This window comes from Aphelocoma coerulescens, chromosome 9, assembly GCF_041296385.1.
Source record: "Aphelocoma coerulescens isolate FSJ_1873_10779 chromosome 9, UR_Acoe_1.0, whole genome shotgun sequence".
NCBI lineage: Eukaryota > Metazoa > Chordata > Aves > Passeriformes > Corvidae > Aphelocoma > Aphelocoma coerulescens.
Window position 1 is genome coordinate 9,970,260 of NC_091023.1, and position 15,439 is coordinate 9,985,698.

Below are 15,439 nucleotides of genomic sequence, written 5' to 3' on the forward strand. Positions count from 1 at the left end.
TGAATTTTGAAAGCTCCAGCCCTAATAAAACTACCTCCCTCATGGTTAAACTGTGGAAGCCACACAAGACTGTTGGCTAGCAAAGCCTCCAGCTGGGGGGAGAGAGGAGATGCTTCGTGCTACGCCCAACTTAGTCATATGCATTTCCTGAATCCTGTTTCCCAACCACGATTGTGCACCTGGCATTGCAGCCTTGCTGCAGCGCCTTCTGACTCTGCAATGGCAATGCATGGGCATGTCCATCTTCATGGACTAGCACTTGTCCTTTTAGACAGTAGATAAAATTATCAGTACAATCTGCAAAAAACCTTCAGGGTAAGAAGGCAACAACTTACTTGTCCTCACTGCTTATGCAGTATCTTGAAACTCTCCTTAGGAAAGAGATTTAAAAAATTCATTTAATCATAAAACTACTGAAGTCAGCCACTGACAAGACCTCTAATGAAACTGCTAAGTTTTAAATTTGGACTTAATTGGTTGGCTTTTCAAAATGTCAAGAGTAACACCTTCTAAATAGCAAGGACTTCTGAAGCCTAGACTAAATATTTGCCCATAGGTCACTTCAGTGAAAAAACAAGCAAGTTTTGTTAAGCATCATAAGGGTTTTTTTTAAATAATTTACATAGACCTCTAACCTAGCAAAACTCAGCCACTTTCTCTCCCCTTACCTGACCTAAACCTGGAAAAAAAAGTGCAGCTTTAGCAACAAAAGGCTTTCTTTGAATCTATCACACAGAACCTACTCATGAAGAAAGCAAGCAAAAGCCAGACACAATTCACTCCTGTTCATGCAGACATCTGAACAGACAGGTAGGGTGTGGTGGAAGGGGACTGGGCAGAAGGGATGGGAACAGAGGCAGAAGGGATGGAGCAGAGAGGAGCTGCCAACAGAGCTGGAGTGTTCTGCTCCACTTGCCTTGTTAGTGATCACTCCAGGGAAGGAGAAGGGCATTGTCCTGCCCTATGCACTGTAGAGGGGATGCTGAAGTGAGTCTAGTTCAGCTGTTTTGGAAACATGCTTTGCTTCCTGTCCACTTCTTCTAGCACAGTCTCAGGCGTGCAGAGCCACTGCCCCAAACAGCAATGTTAACAAAACCAGCCTGCAAGCTGCATGCAGTCGATTTGACCAAAGCTTGTCAGCTTCCTATTTAAAGTTTATGTAAACAGCACTTCTGAGTCTGTCTGTGCACATGTGCGCACACACACACACACACACACACACACACACACACACGTGTATAACTTCACATATAAAGTCATTGTAGGCTCAAGAAAATCTATATTTAAAGAAAAGATACTCCCAATTTTTGCCCTTAATCGGCACTCCTAGCAGAGGTAGAAGCCCAGCCTTGACACCTACAGCATCTACACAACAATAATAGAAGTTACAGCAACAGGCAAACCGGTCCCCTCCATTTGTGCAAACTGGATGAATTAGGGAGACGGGGCATCTACACATGGTTATCTGTGTACAGGTTCAGGGGAAGTACAAAAAGAAGGCTGTGCCAGGCATTCCTCCCTCACCCATGCCTCCACCAGGTTCATCCAGCACAAACCTGCTGCTAAAATGGGGTTAGATTTTACATCACACTGTGCACAGCACAGGATTGTCTTTAAAACGGTTTTATTTATTTTGAAATGAAAGATTTCTTTTTTAGCAGACTGTGGTTTTAGAGTACATAGAAGAGTTTGTTTTTCAAGGACTGAAGGGAAAGCTCTAATGTCTGTTCATTAGATCCTGCTCTGATGCTGAAGACTTTGATACTATTGCATGCCTGATGAAGTTGCAACGCAGTGCAGAGGCAAACATCCATTGTTCATTTTCAATTAAAACCTAAGACTTAGATGTATGAAGAGCTAGACATGTCAACTGAGCAAACAACTGTTTTGAAAGGGGCTCAACCACTTCAGAAGGCCCTGAAGCAAAAACAACTAACAAAAATGTTTGCATTAGCTCTAAATAAACTTTTCAAAGATATCATTTAACTTCTAGAGTACTTACTAATATGTTACTGTCCCATGGGGTAAATCTCATGCATGCTGTTCTGCTTCATTTTACTCAGTGAATAACCCTCTTTCTCTACTGGCACTATGGTTACTTATCTCTTCACAAGTAATAGGTATTTCTCATGCTGCCTATCTGAATAAATGATTTTAAGTATTTCCACAGAGGTTTTATCTGTAAAATTAACATCATCTATACATGGCCATTATAAACTCTGCTCTCACAATGACGTTAAAATTGTAATTGTTTCCTTGACATCAACTCCCCTCCCAGTCAATTATCTGGCTATCAAGGCATTTACACACACAGGACATAAATGAGAGCAAAAAAACACTGAGCTCAATCATCAACCTACAATCAATTAAAGATAATCAGATAATAATTAGTCTTACAAAAAAAAAAGGGAGCTTCCAGCAAATAATGCAAGTCCATCTACAGAAAACACAGATCTAAGAATAGTATATGAAGAAATGCACTCTTTGAGTAAGGTCCCCCCACACAAAAGCCTTTACAGCTGCAGTGGGAACTGACACCACTTTGAAATCTGTGTGGAGGTGCAGAGGACTGATGCATGAAGGAGAGATTGGCTGCTGGTTGATAACAAAAAGTGCCTGTAGGCCAAAGATTTAACATGCTCCAATTATGAAATATTGGGCAGAAAGACATAGATTGCAAGGCACAAAAGTAAAGTGTGCCTGCATTTCCTAAGGGCTAAACAAACTACTGAGAAATACATCTACAGAGTAATATGACACAGTGACCCCATCTTAGTCTATCTTATGTCTGAAAAGAACAGAAATCAGCACAGATTCCCCTGCAAAGCTGAGCTATATCGCTGACATACAGCAGCCATCCACATCAGGGGAAGTGCAGGGTGACACACAAGCCTCTGATGAAACAGGCTTGTTGCCTATTTCCAATTACAGGCAACAGGCACAGGGTTACAAGTGCTCTACGTTTTAGGTCAAACTACAATGCATTGTTGTTTTTTCTAAGAATCAGTAAAATTTGAAGGTTCTTCAGCACCACTAAATTGAACGCTCAGTTTCTGGTATCTGACGATACAGGAAAAAGGGAACAAACACATTCCTATTTATCTGCAGGCAGGCTGCTGGCTTACTGTTACCATTTGGGCTTTATTTCCAGCCATCCTTTCCTGTAAGGCTGCAATAACTTCAGATGAGCACTACCAAAGTATAGACAGGATTTGTACAATAATGACAAAAATCCCTCCTCACCAGGATTTAAGAGGATAAGTGAAGAAAGCAGCGCCTACCTCCTACCTTGTGAACTGCTGTGGTTAGATGCTTTCAGCAGCACCACCAGCATTCATTCCTGAGACCCTTGACCATGAAGCTCAAACATGGTATCTTTGACTGTATGTCAATAGCTCAGGGCAGCAGAAACTACACTATAAAGTAGCCTTGTCAAAAAGATCCACTTCCATATAAAATACCTATCCAAAAAGGCACCTAGTCACAAGCAAAACCCAAACACTACTAGATGAACCACAAACCATCTTAACTGGTGACCAAGTGTTACAACTGCAAAGTTCTTTTCCTTCCTATTTAAAAAAGCTAATGAGAATACTCTTCTTGGTTGTTTTATCACTGATTCTGTTACACTGGACATGCCTCAAAAGAGCTATCTGCATGCACGTGCAAACAGAGTAACTGAATGAACAAAACTATGGAAGAAAATCAAACACCTCTTGCCTTGAGGAAAAAAATTCACTGTCTCTTCTTCTTGCAGAAGCCATTAAATGTTTCCTGAGCTAAAGTAGTCTTTCCAGTGAAGAGAATACACTGCAAATCAGTACTTGCCCAAGACCCCCCAACAGCAGACTCTAAGCATTTTACCTATTGTTGTCTGCAGTTTCAATTTCAGTCAAGAAAGTTTAGGTACAACGCAGTTGATGCGAGCTTCCCAGTGGCTCACAGTGCAGTTTCAGGAGCCTCAGTCCTGGCCCAAAACCATCAGTGGCAAAGCTGCTGTGTAGCCCAAGGGATAGAACCTCACTCTAGCTTTCCACCAAAGGTTCTAGAGCTTTCTCCAGTGGCTCCCTGCACTGCAGAAGGCCAGTGTTTTTCTCCTTTTCCCAGCCTTGAGAGATGCCCATCGCAGATCATGAACTCTGAAATAGCACATAGGAACTTTCCTCTCCAGAAGCAGCATTATGGATTTTCATGGAACTACCAGGCATTTGCTATAAGGTACCAGAGGGACTACCACACACTCCTGCTATCAGTAAGTTTCCGATCAACAATGTGAGGCTATAAAAGTTTCCCTAACGTGCCTGAGTTCTGTAAACTCCTGAACTTCCTGTGCTTCAGTCTCATTCTCCAGTGCTCAATCCCTGAACACAGACTGAACGAGGCTTGGTGAATCCTACATAAACAACGAGCAATAAATCCTACTCTCTCCAAAGTGTAGTCCTAAGAGTGACCTGCAATTTCTTAGCCATTTCTCAGAAGTGGAAGAAGGGTGCATACTCACACAGCTTAATCTGTGAATTTCTCCTTGATTCACTCTCCTAATGGTCTTTCTCTTCCTCCGCAGTTCACTGGGCTCCCTTCTGAATCTCCCACGAAAACTCATTGTATCCGTAGGAATTAAGCAGCCAACAAATATCTCTTTAAAAACTGTGCTCCTTTAACCTCCTTCCTTCAGCAGCTTCAGCACAACAACTGGAAGCTGCGTATGCTGTTCAAGGGGGAAGTAGGTCTAAAAGTTACATGCTGTATCCACAGTAACTGAACAGAAAGAAGAAGAAAACCAGCAATAACTCATTTCTTCCTGTGAACAACATTCTGCTATTAAGGCAAGAGCATCTCATTAAACCATAAATACACCCAGTCTCCACCTCTAATGCAAATCGAAATAGGAAGTTGTAGAAAAAATGCTGCAAGTGAACATCTATCTTTGTCTCAAACACCATTACATCCTTTCTCCTCACCACCCTCCCTGATTCGAAAGCCAAAACAGCTGCACTCTTACTTCACGTGTGTGTGTCTGCAAGATAAAAAAAGTCATTCACAGAACAGCCATCTCTTACATAGCCCCTCGGTAGCAGACTTGGGCCACAGTGCACGCAGTGACAGGTTTGTGCTGCTAGGGCCGTCTCACTTTTGGAGCAAGGTAGCAGTTCCCCTTTCAAAGTGGCATGAAACACCAATAAGAGGAAGAACCCTGCAAATTCCTAAATTTGCAGACAGTTACAAAAAGGTGACAACAGAGAAATTCATATGCTAATATCCAAAATGTATTTTTTGCTTGTAAAAAACAGGTTTTAGAAATGCTTGTAACCTGCCAACTAAGAACCTGCTTGCTTCACACCCTGCTGCCACCTCAGAAGGAGAGCTGTCAGACTGAGCCAGCTCCTCAGATGCCCCACACAGGGGAATACCAGCAGCTCCCCTTGCCCACTACCCCATACAGGGGCAATCCTAGCAGCACCTTGACAGGTTAGAAGCCCTCACTCAGTGCCTCAGAACTGCAGTGGCAACAGGAGCAGTGACATGGCCAGTCAAATTATTCTTAATTAAGATAGGAGACTCACTCAGTGCTCAGCTGTCTGAAGGCTGGGAGGGCACTAAGATCTTTTAAAACTGAACAAACGCCCTCAGTGCCCACACGTGCAGGCACACGCACAGACCCTTTTCTTCTTTGTTCCAGCTGAGGATTCACCCTGCTGCAGCAGCAAGGCTGCACTCCCCTATGCACAAAGCCTTTATGTGGCATGCATTAGATTTTTATTTTTATTTAATATCTGTGTGCATAGCTAGGGCAAAGTGATAGTTTTTCTGCTTTCTCATGCTGTATTTTTTGCCAATTGGACAATAAGCATCATTCTCACAACTTGTTTGAATTAATTAATTACTCTGTTTGAGATCTGCAACTTTACCCTGACTGCCACTTTTTTCTTTCTTTCCAACAAATAATTCTGAGTTCTACAAACTCTAGGAACTCTTTTACATATTCTTCAAGATTAGTAACATTTGGTCCAAAGTAACAAACCTCTGCAGGAGTTCCAAGGATTGTTCTATACGCTAGGTTTCCATTCCAGGAGAGCAGAGATACCGAGCCTAACATATCTGACCTGAACACTACAAAACCACATCCGTTTGATCAGTTGCTTTCCTCTTCCAAAGTTAAAACGTGGTGCAACTCTTGAATTAACCCCGATCTCATCATTATCTTTGTCATTCAGATTTGCCTTTGAGAAGATCACCTCCTTTAAACTGTTACCAGCCCTAAAACAACACCCTAAAATGGATTTCACTGTACTATGTAGTGGTGAAAGGCATCTGTCTGGCACTAGGAAACAGAAAAGACAACAGCAACCCTTTGCCAAAGTATGCAGACATTTCAAGTAGCTACCAATATAGAAGCACAGCATTAACCAAGCTGGAATCACCCTTGTCTTCTCTCAGACTACCACACTATCTCTACTGGAGTCCCTGGTGCCTCTCATGTAACACACAGAAGATGGCTGCCAAGACCAGAGGTCCTTGCCAGAAGTTAAATTTAATGCTGGAATCATCAGCTCTGCTGGCTTAACTTTAGGCAGGTATCAGTTCCTCTCAGAGGCTCCTTTGCTTATCCACTCCTTAACTCAACTGTCACACAGAACAAGCAGAGTTCCAACTTTCCTTTCCCTGGGAAGGCTCTCTCCCAGCTTCCTGCCTCCCACAGCACAGAGAAGCCTTTCCAGGGTGTCCTTTCCACTGAGATAAGGGTCACTACCACTTCCTGAAACTTTAATGAACTTGCATTACTCCAAAATAATACAAACGATGAACTTAGGTTCAAGTCCCCAGCTGGTCCTCATCCAGTTTACTCCACTGTCTTTTGTCCAAAAGATTTTCATTCCTAATATTATTAATCCTCATTTATTTCCATATCTCTGGCAAACAGGTTTTCAGGAACAATACTAAAAGGCAGTCAGCACTGTATTTTCTCAACACCAAGGCATTAAAATGCTGAAGCTCTGAAATAACAAATAAGCTACAGCATTCACACAGAGATATGAACCAAAATAATAGTACACAACTGCAAATAAAGACTCCACTTTCTTAGATCTGTTTTGAATGCAAATCCCTCTTGTAATGGGGAATAAGAAAACCATTCAAATGTCTGATAATGCTTTGTCCTGTAGCAGAAGTACAAAGAAAACTTCATTAGCATCAGTATGACTGTAAAAGATTTCCTAATTTTTCCTCAAGACTTCTCCATCTCTTCAGTTAAAGATACCAGGGAATTTAAGATGATCATAAAATTGGTTATGTTATATTAATAACAGCTCCTGTGCTGTTTTTAAATTCAGAATTATAATGTAAAAGGTGAAAAGTATTATCCATACCTCAAGCTATTCCAAGAAAAGAGGCATTTGGCTCCAGGAAAACCACAAGCCTTGGCTTACATTTGTGAACTGCTGTATCCAATTCATGGAATCAAAATAAGGATGCTGAAGCCCTTCAAAAGCAATCAGTTATGTAAAGTAGACAATTAAGTGTTTAATTGCCTTCTGCTCTGCTATCTTTGTGGGACATGTTCATCTGCTCCCAGCATTTTTCAGAAATGTAAGAATATCCAGACAGGAAGAAAAATGATATTTTATATCTCTACCCCAGTTAAGGAAAAGCTATGCATTCCTTTTGCTGCAGAACCATTAGCATTTAATTTTCCAACAGGGGTTACAAGTTCTTTAATAACTTTTTAATTCCCTTTCCCTGCATTCTAGTTTCTCATTTCCCTTTTAGACCTAGTCACTGTCATGCTTCATTTACTTCAGTTTGAATTGTGATATACAATTGTGAAATATGCAATATGTAAAAAAATACCATTGGACAAAACTAATTCACTGCTACAGTACATCATGTGATCATTGGAAAATGCATTTCAATAGTGCTTTGCTAGGAGCCATAGAAAGACACAAAAGTTCAGCTCCTAAAGTGTGTATCTTCAACTAACATAAAAGACACCCCAAAACAGGCTGAATATTTGGGCTGCTGTGAGGCAAATACTCAATTCACTACAATGTCCTTCTAAAATATTATAATCTACCAAATCCAACCAAGAAGGACCAAGAACTGATGCTTCTGTTTGTCACACTGGCATTTTTTTTCCCACAGATTTAGAGAAGAAAAAAGTCTCATGCAAGCATCAAATTCATAGCAAATTTTGGAGAATGAATGCTTCCCTTCAGTTCAGGGCTTCTGTCTGGAAGCAATACTGACCTGAACAAAGTGCAAGTCAAAAACATAGTCTTGATTTATGCCAGCGTATATATGAATAATTGCACAATCCTGACTCAGGTCTTTTGTTTAACATTTGAGAAAAAGTTTAATTAACAAGTAAGAAAACTCCTTTACTTGGAACAAGCTGCATTAACTGCATATTATGCCTATGCTAAGGTTAAATTCTGAAATGAAACAAACTTTTCATTACAAAACTTGCTTCATTTATAAACTATGAGCCCTGTGATGACAGTGACACTGCCATTCAGAAAGTCTTCGCAGCCTAGACCAGTACTAAGAGATCTGACACATTTAACGTTTCACAGCTTGGCAGAGCACAGATAAGAACCTTCCTACTCCCTTGAACGGCTTGTGGCATTTCCAGCACTTCAGAGTTCCTGGTAGAACCACCACAGTAAAGTTGTAGAAGAAAAACCAGAGGATGCCAGCCCTGCCCAACACCCAGCCCTTGGGGTAGAACCAAAAACAATCCTGCACTCTGTGCCCATGGTTACAGATTGGCACATGTGGAACAGGCAGCTATTAGCTCAGGTACTGGGGAGAAAAAGAAAAATTATGGTATCCTGGAGAGGGTCACAAAGAGCTTTTTTATTTTTCTGTTTCAATTTTAGTATTTTTACATTATTTTTTCAAAACTTGGAGGCATGGCTGGTATACTCACCTTCTGAGGCCAGTAACTAGGAGATTTACACAGTTAATATCCCACAGCATCCAAGCAGTGCAGGTATACAGGCTGATGCTGCTTTTCATGTCTTCAGTGCTCATCCCCCAGCAAGTCCCCCACCACTGTGACACCCTGAACAAGGCAATGCTGCCAGAAGCCAGTTTTGTGTTTGGACAAAGGCAGTAGGATTAGATGTAACACACTGTCCTTTCAGAATGCTCATTAGGACATTGATTGCACTGAGTGGCCACACACTGGATGTATTTTTTCAGATATGACTGTCAAAAATCTCCTAATGGGATTGCGAGACTAAGCTGAGGTGACACAGAATGGACACTGCACACTCGTCTTACCTGCATCGTCCAGGCATTGGGAATAGCGTGTGCTCTGCAGTGGTTTGTGACTGCACCTAAAAAATGCTCTTCCCAAAAGCTTCATGTTGGACAGGTAGAGCAGATCACTACACTGGGGCCAGGGACAGATAAGTGTTTTTTATTAGCACCTAACAAAGACAACAGAAAGCACTAGTGACCTCCATCCCAATCTCTTTGTCAAAGACTGAACATTCTCTCCCCTCCTCCTCCCCCCCTCAAAAATCTCCCAAATCAAACCAGGAGATCATATTTTGAAATTAAATGCTCACTATTGATCCATGAACATTTGAAAATGTCCTAAAAAAAAAAAAAAAAAAAGGAAAAATATGAAACCAAAACAATGTAAACAGAAAGGTAAAACAACTGAGTCAGAAAAAGTACATCTGAAGCAACCTTTTGCAAAGCCACTCTGGTATTGAATTAACTGAAATTGAATGACACTGTTTTTTTGAGAAATACGACTCCACCTATGATCTAACTTAGGCAGATACATCAAGCCTTGCATACAAACAATCCACAAAGCCTTTAGAACAGCTGATGCATGCATTTTGCCCACACATCCATACAGCTCACTTTGCCCAGGCTAAGGGCTGGGAATCCATCACATTTAAAATGACATCAGCACACAAGGTGAGCTCTCCAAGGCAGGGAGACGGTGCCCCTGCATAAATATCCATGAAAAGCAGCCCTTATATCTGTCAGAGCTCTGCTAACAGATCTTTCCAGATAGCATTCCCTATTGTCAGAGACTCTGCCTATGTCAATCCATCTCTTTTCTTCCCAGGCAGATCAGTGTGCTGACCTCAGCGATTCCTCCCTCTGTGCCTTCACCTTCCCTTTGTGCCCCAGCTATCAGCACACTCAAGCAGAACACGTTTGCAAGAGGCTCCTGTACCTCTTTGCCCTGCATGAAAGGCTGAAGCAGCCCTTCCAGCTGAACTGGTGGTGACAGGAGCCATCCACAGGTTGTCCGGGCCAGTCTCTTTGTGCCTTGCCAGAGAATTCACCCATGGTCAGAGGGGTCCCTGAGCGGGATGAGGAGAAGGACTTGGGGGAGCAATTTGGCAGCTCCCAGCCTGATCTCCCACACAGCATCCAACTGCCATTTCATCACCTCAACATGGCCATGTAAACACAGGAGCTTGCTGGTAGCATCCACACCCCAAAAGCCACTTGCTAGCCCCTTTTGCTCAATTTACAGATCCTAAAGAACGTCCTGCTGTCCTGTTTGGGAAGCAGACTTGGCTGAGCCAGAGGCTGTCCCTCCCTGTCCTACAGAAACGCTGCTCCCCCTGCACACACCATCCTGCTCTCAATTTGACACTGCAACGTTTCTATTGGCTCACCCCCAAAACACTGATGGAACAGCAGCATCATTTCAGCAGATTTCCAGCCTGGAAATCCACCTGTATCTGGCATGAATATGGCACATTCCCTTGCCACAAGGCTGAGCAGGGCCTTAGAGAACCTAACGATGGTCTCACAGACACCATCACCTTAGGTCTTGTGTTTGCTGTCGTTCCTCTCCTACCCAGTCAGCCCTCTGGGGACAGAGCCCTGGGGGGAGCACAGGGAGCAGGGCACTGGTTCTGTGCCATGATCCATTGGGAAATTTCAAACAAACATTACCCCTTTTGTTTTCATCTACTTGGACTGGAATCAGCCCTTGATAGCAACACATGCAGTGATGAAGGGACATGAAAGGTGATAAAATAATTTAATCATCTGAATTTACACTACCTCCAGACATGTCTATGCAGCTGTGACTTTGGCTCCTGCTCCTTCCTTTTCTGACTGTAATTTTAATCCTTTTTATTCATGTCTGTGCTATGCTGCAGAAATAATTTTTCTTTACCAAGAAAAACTCAGATCAGACATCTGGTTTATAAAAAGAATCTACATTTTCCCCCAATTTTCCAGCTGGAATACCTCAAGCAAAAGAAGGCTGGGCAACTCACTCATTTACTCAAGGTCACAATCAACGTCTACAATGCTATAATATTGATATAAAATATCCTAGAATCCTCTCCTTTTTTTTTTTTATGCACTAAAACACTCTCCCCTCCATACATGTTCAAGCTGACTGTACAATCATTATTGTGTTTGATATCATATATTTGTAACACATATTCAATGTCAAAAATTCCTGTATACCCTCTTCTAGTTGCCTGTGGGTATCTTAAGCAAGTGAGAAAGCAACTGCATGTAATAATTCATCATCTGGATCCTATAATTGAAAGCTAAATAATGGCATTTTGGAAGAGACAAAAAGCACACAAATTTCAAAAGCAAATAAGCAAGATTATTTTCTCCTTTCTGAAAAAAAGGGTGTGAGGTGTAAAACCCTGCAAGACAGATTTACATTAATTAAATTTGCTATGTGGAAAAGAGAGAAAGACAATTTGCATCCTTTTGACATTGCCCTTCTCTTTCTGTTCTCCTGGAACACAGTAAATAAAACACCATTATGGAATTGTGCCAACATCTGATATGCCATTTCTCACTCTGACATAACTTTGTGCAGACCCAGAGAATTGTTTCACCTTTCCAGGCCTTTGTGTTTAATTTCTTAATTAAAAACTGCTTATCCTAATTGAGACATAGAACAAACATGCAATCTTCAGTATTACCAAAATAAGGGAAAAACCATAAAGGAAATACCCAAGTGGCAGGGCTTAGGGTCCCTGAGTAAGCCTATGTAAAGCCATTAGAACTACATATAACCCAGCCCTGACAAAAAAAGGGCTGTAATCCACCTAATTCTACTCCTTCAGTTATCCCACACCAAGTTCCAGTTTTGGTAAGCATGGTCATAACATGTAGGATTTAAATCACATTTCTGCACCTGCGTCTGCAGGTGCTTAGGTAGCATACGGAATGTGGTCAATGTGACAGTATTTCTCCTGAATACTCTTTCAGTCTGCACTCATGCAGGTTCCCAGCTTGAGATAGCATCAGCATATTTACTAGTTCTCAAAGACTTTGCTCTCACAAATTTTTTCCCTCGTTCATCAAACCTACACATTTTATGGTAAGGAAATTCAGTTTTAATGTTAATTCTGTAATTTTTTTTCCCAAAAACTTGCCCCTAATTAGTTTCATTTGATGATCCCTAGTTCATCATCTCACTGTTGAGAAAAGAAACTGCAAGCAAAGTCTACATGCCTCTGACCATTCTTGATTTGTATGACTTTCATCATATCCCCTGATAGTTATTTTTCAGGCCAGTCCAGGTCCAGTCTTTATGTACATATGTAGGCATGGAATAATTTGCTGATCCTCCTCACCCTTCTCTGTAATTTTCCAATTCCAGTAAGCCTGTTTGAACTGTATGAGGTATTAAAGGTCTCCCAAGAAGTTGCTATAGAACTCTTCTATCCAAGGATAGACCAAAAAGCAAAATTTATTTACGATTTCTCAGTGAACTGGAAAACAGGACCAAAATTATGTCATTCTTAGCACAGTAAAGCTGCTCTAAGCTCCCAGGTCCCAGCCCCAGCAAGGCAGAGAGCTGAATCAGTGATTCCTCTACCTTCACCCTTTCTGGCTGATCTTCTCCAACGGGATGAGTGTAAGCCAGTATTCCTCCTCTTGTGTTTCTCCCCACTCCCTCTTCTTGCCTTTGTATTCAACACACAAACACAATTGTTTGCACCTTCATTCTTGCCTTATATCAACCCTAAACTGGTAACTGACAACTGAATCTGTACCAAGAGGTCTTTTTTTAATTTGGAAATTCTGGGTTTTTTTTTAGTATGGAAATTCTGGAAAGTCCAAAAAATTCCCTTTTACTGGGAAATAGCTGGAACATAACTCTTGTTTCTATGAAGCACCACTTGAGCTGGAAACAAAAGCATTGGTCAGGAAATCAGAAACTAAAAGGTTAACTTCTGATTTCCTACAAATACACACTACAGCTAGGCATAAACAAGTGCCAGAAAAGGATGTGGATGGGAAATAAAGCAGAGTTCGCTGCAGTTCCTCCTCACTCAGCTCCTTGTTCTGCCTGAAACACTGCAGACACATCCTGACTCAAGGAAAAAACCCTTTTTTGAAAATATTTCCAAGAAATACAGTTGTCTTTTAAATGTATTTTACAAAAAACAATGTTTAGCCACCAATTCAGATTCTTTCTGCAGGCTCATGTAACTTAAAATTGCCTTTGAGTTTGTTTAAAAAGGAAAAATTGGCAAGCACTTAGCACGTACAAAAGCTTTTGGCAGCTTAAAAATACTGTGTAAAGAAACTTCTCAGTGGGAGCTGGTACAAACTTTTATGTCAGCTCATCTCAAACATTTCATTTGGGCAGGTCTGTTTTGGTGCATTCTTCAAGAATTAGCTTTTTTTATACAGTAAAATATTTCAGAATTACATTTTATTAACTGATACTTACAGTTTCATTTAGATTCAGAGCAGACAGGCTAAAACATACTGGTGTAATTCCAGGCTTGGATTCACTTTTGTCTTTTATATAAAAAGCAGAATTAGGCACATGTTAGTAAACATTTCTAATATTTCCAAATAGTTCTTCAGTTCAAACTGTGTTCATGAGTATTCTCTATACTTCCATACATTCTGCTAAAATATTTTGCATTTACACATGAGTTTGAGGAATGAGCATGCTGTCTGTCAGAGCTGCTTGGTCACAGGGTTTCTGAACAAAAGCAGGTGACAGATGCACAAACACTCCCATCACGTGTCCTTCCCCAAGTGACATCTTTGCTGCACTGTCAGCACAAAAAAAATCAGGTGCTACAGGGGGCAAATGGTCATAGTGAAGAATCAGATGCATCATGAACAACAAAATATATTGTGTATCTGAAATACTGGAAAATGCAAAGCAGTGTTTCCTGCTGGATAAACCAGATTCAAGGTTAGGATTGCCTTCCCTTTATCCTTGATACATGTGATGCTCACATTCATCTGGAGGATGTGTTATGGAGCACATGTCCAACACCTGGGAGCAGACAGCAAACAAGGGACTTGGTTTCTTTCATAACAGCCATTAAAAGATAAAAGGAGAGCCAACTGCAAGGTTGAAAGGCCAAAGGAACTGGACATTCCTGGCAACAAACAAGTTATTAGGTAACTGCACCTCCTTAAGGGCTCTGTCCTTGCTTAAAACCTTGCTGACAGTGGTCAATAGCTGGAGGAACTCAAGCACTGCAAAAGCCAACCAGTCACAGCTGGAATGAGCAAATTCAGGCACAAGCACCACCTGGCAGGTGGAGAGACCAAACAGGCAGCTGGATGCATTTTCTGGGGAGCTCTAGGGACATGAGAAAAGTCTCCTCAAGCTCATGGGAGAATGGGTTGAAGACAGGGAAAGGGCTAAGGCACTGAAAAGAAAGAAGTGCAGATCAGCTGTGTGAGCACTTTTTATTCTCTAACTTCAAGCCATAAAAGAGAAGGATCCAAAAAGGAGAAAGAATAGGCCCAATTCCAAGATCAGTTTCTCTTAAGAACTTCTCTATAATCTCATTAAGATCAGATCTCCTGTAGTGATGGCTGCAATGAATGTTTGCACATAATTTACTAATGGCAGAAATATCTCAGACAATGAGGGAGCATCTGGTTCCAGGAATCTACATTTCAGTAATTAATCTCTTTACTGTTAAGGCTTATACTGTACACAAGCTAATTTTAGCATGTAAGTCACAACCTGTGGAAAACATCAAGGTAGTAACACCAAACCCTTACTGAAGCGCCAAAGAAAGTAATGAGTGATTGGTAGCACAATGTTCAACTCCCAGAATCCCAGTTTCAGAGCCAACCATGGACTGATCCAGGGAGGCCACACACATTTTCCACTCTAACTTCATGATTTCTTTTTTTGGGGAGAGAGACACGCAAGCAGCGCAGAATTACACTTCTGATCTGGCTTACTGCTTTAAGTTAAAACCTTATTCTGCTGGATTTGCACACATTTAACTGAGAACTGAATCTGGCCGACTCATCTTCATGCAAGTATCAATACTAATGAAAAGAAAATGAGCACAGCAGCTGACAGATGAGAAGTGAGGAAAAACAAACACCAAAGGCATGAAGTATTCAATTCAATTGGTTCCATACACTGTACTCAGAGTGATCCCTGAGGCAGGAAAGCCCAACGAACGTTACAATGGCTATTTTTCAT

The 15,439-nt window shown here is 41.3% G+C and overlaps 1 protein-coding gene across 7 annotated transcripts in view; it reads right to left on the minus strand.

Moving 5' to 3' along the window:
* DOCK10 (dedicator of cytokinesis 10) overlaps positions 1-15,439 on the minus strand; it is a 144,632-nt gene that overhangs the window by 96,086 nt on the left and 33,107 nt on the right. For 2 of the 7 annotated variants that reach the window (XM_069023826.1, XM_069023823.1), the window contains exon 1: positions 4,502-4,716. The exons of 4 other annotated variants lie outside the window; for them this stretch is intronic. In XM_069023826.1, the coding sequence (XP_068879927.1) occupies positions 4,502-4,603 (102 nt within the window). In that variant the 5' untranslated portion in view covers positions 4,604-4,716. Of the gene's footprint in view, positions 1-4,501; positions 4,717-15,439 lie in introns of those variants that run through there. One more of the 7 variants, XM_069023829.1, reaches the window with a different exon arrangement.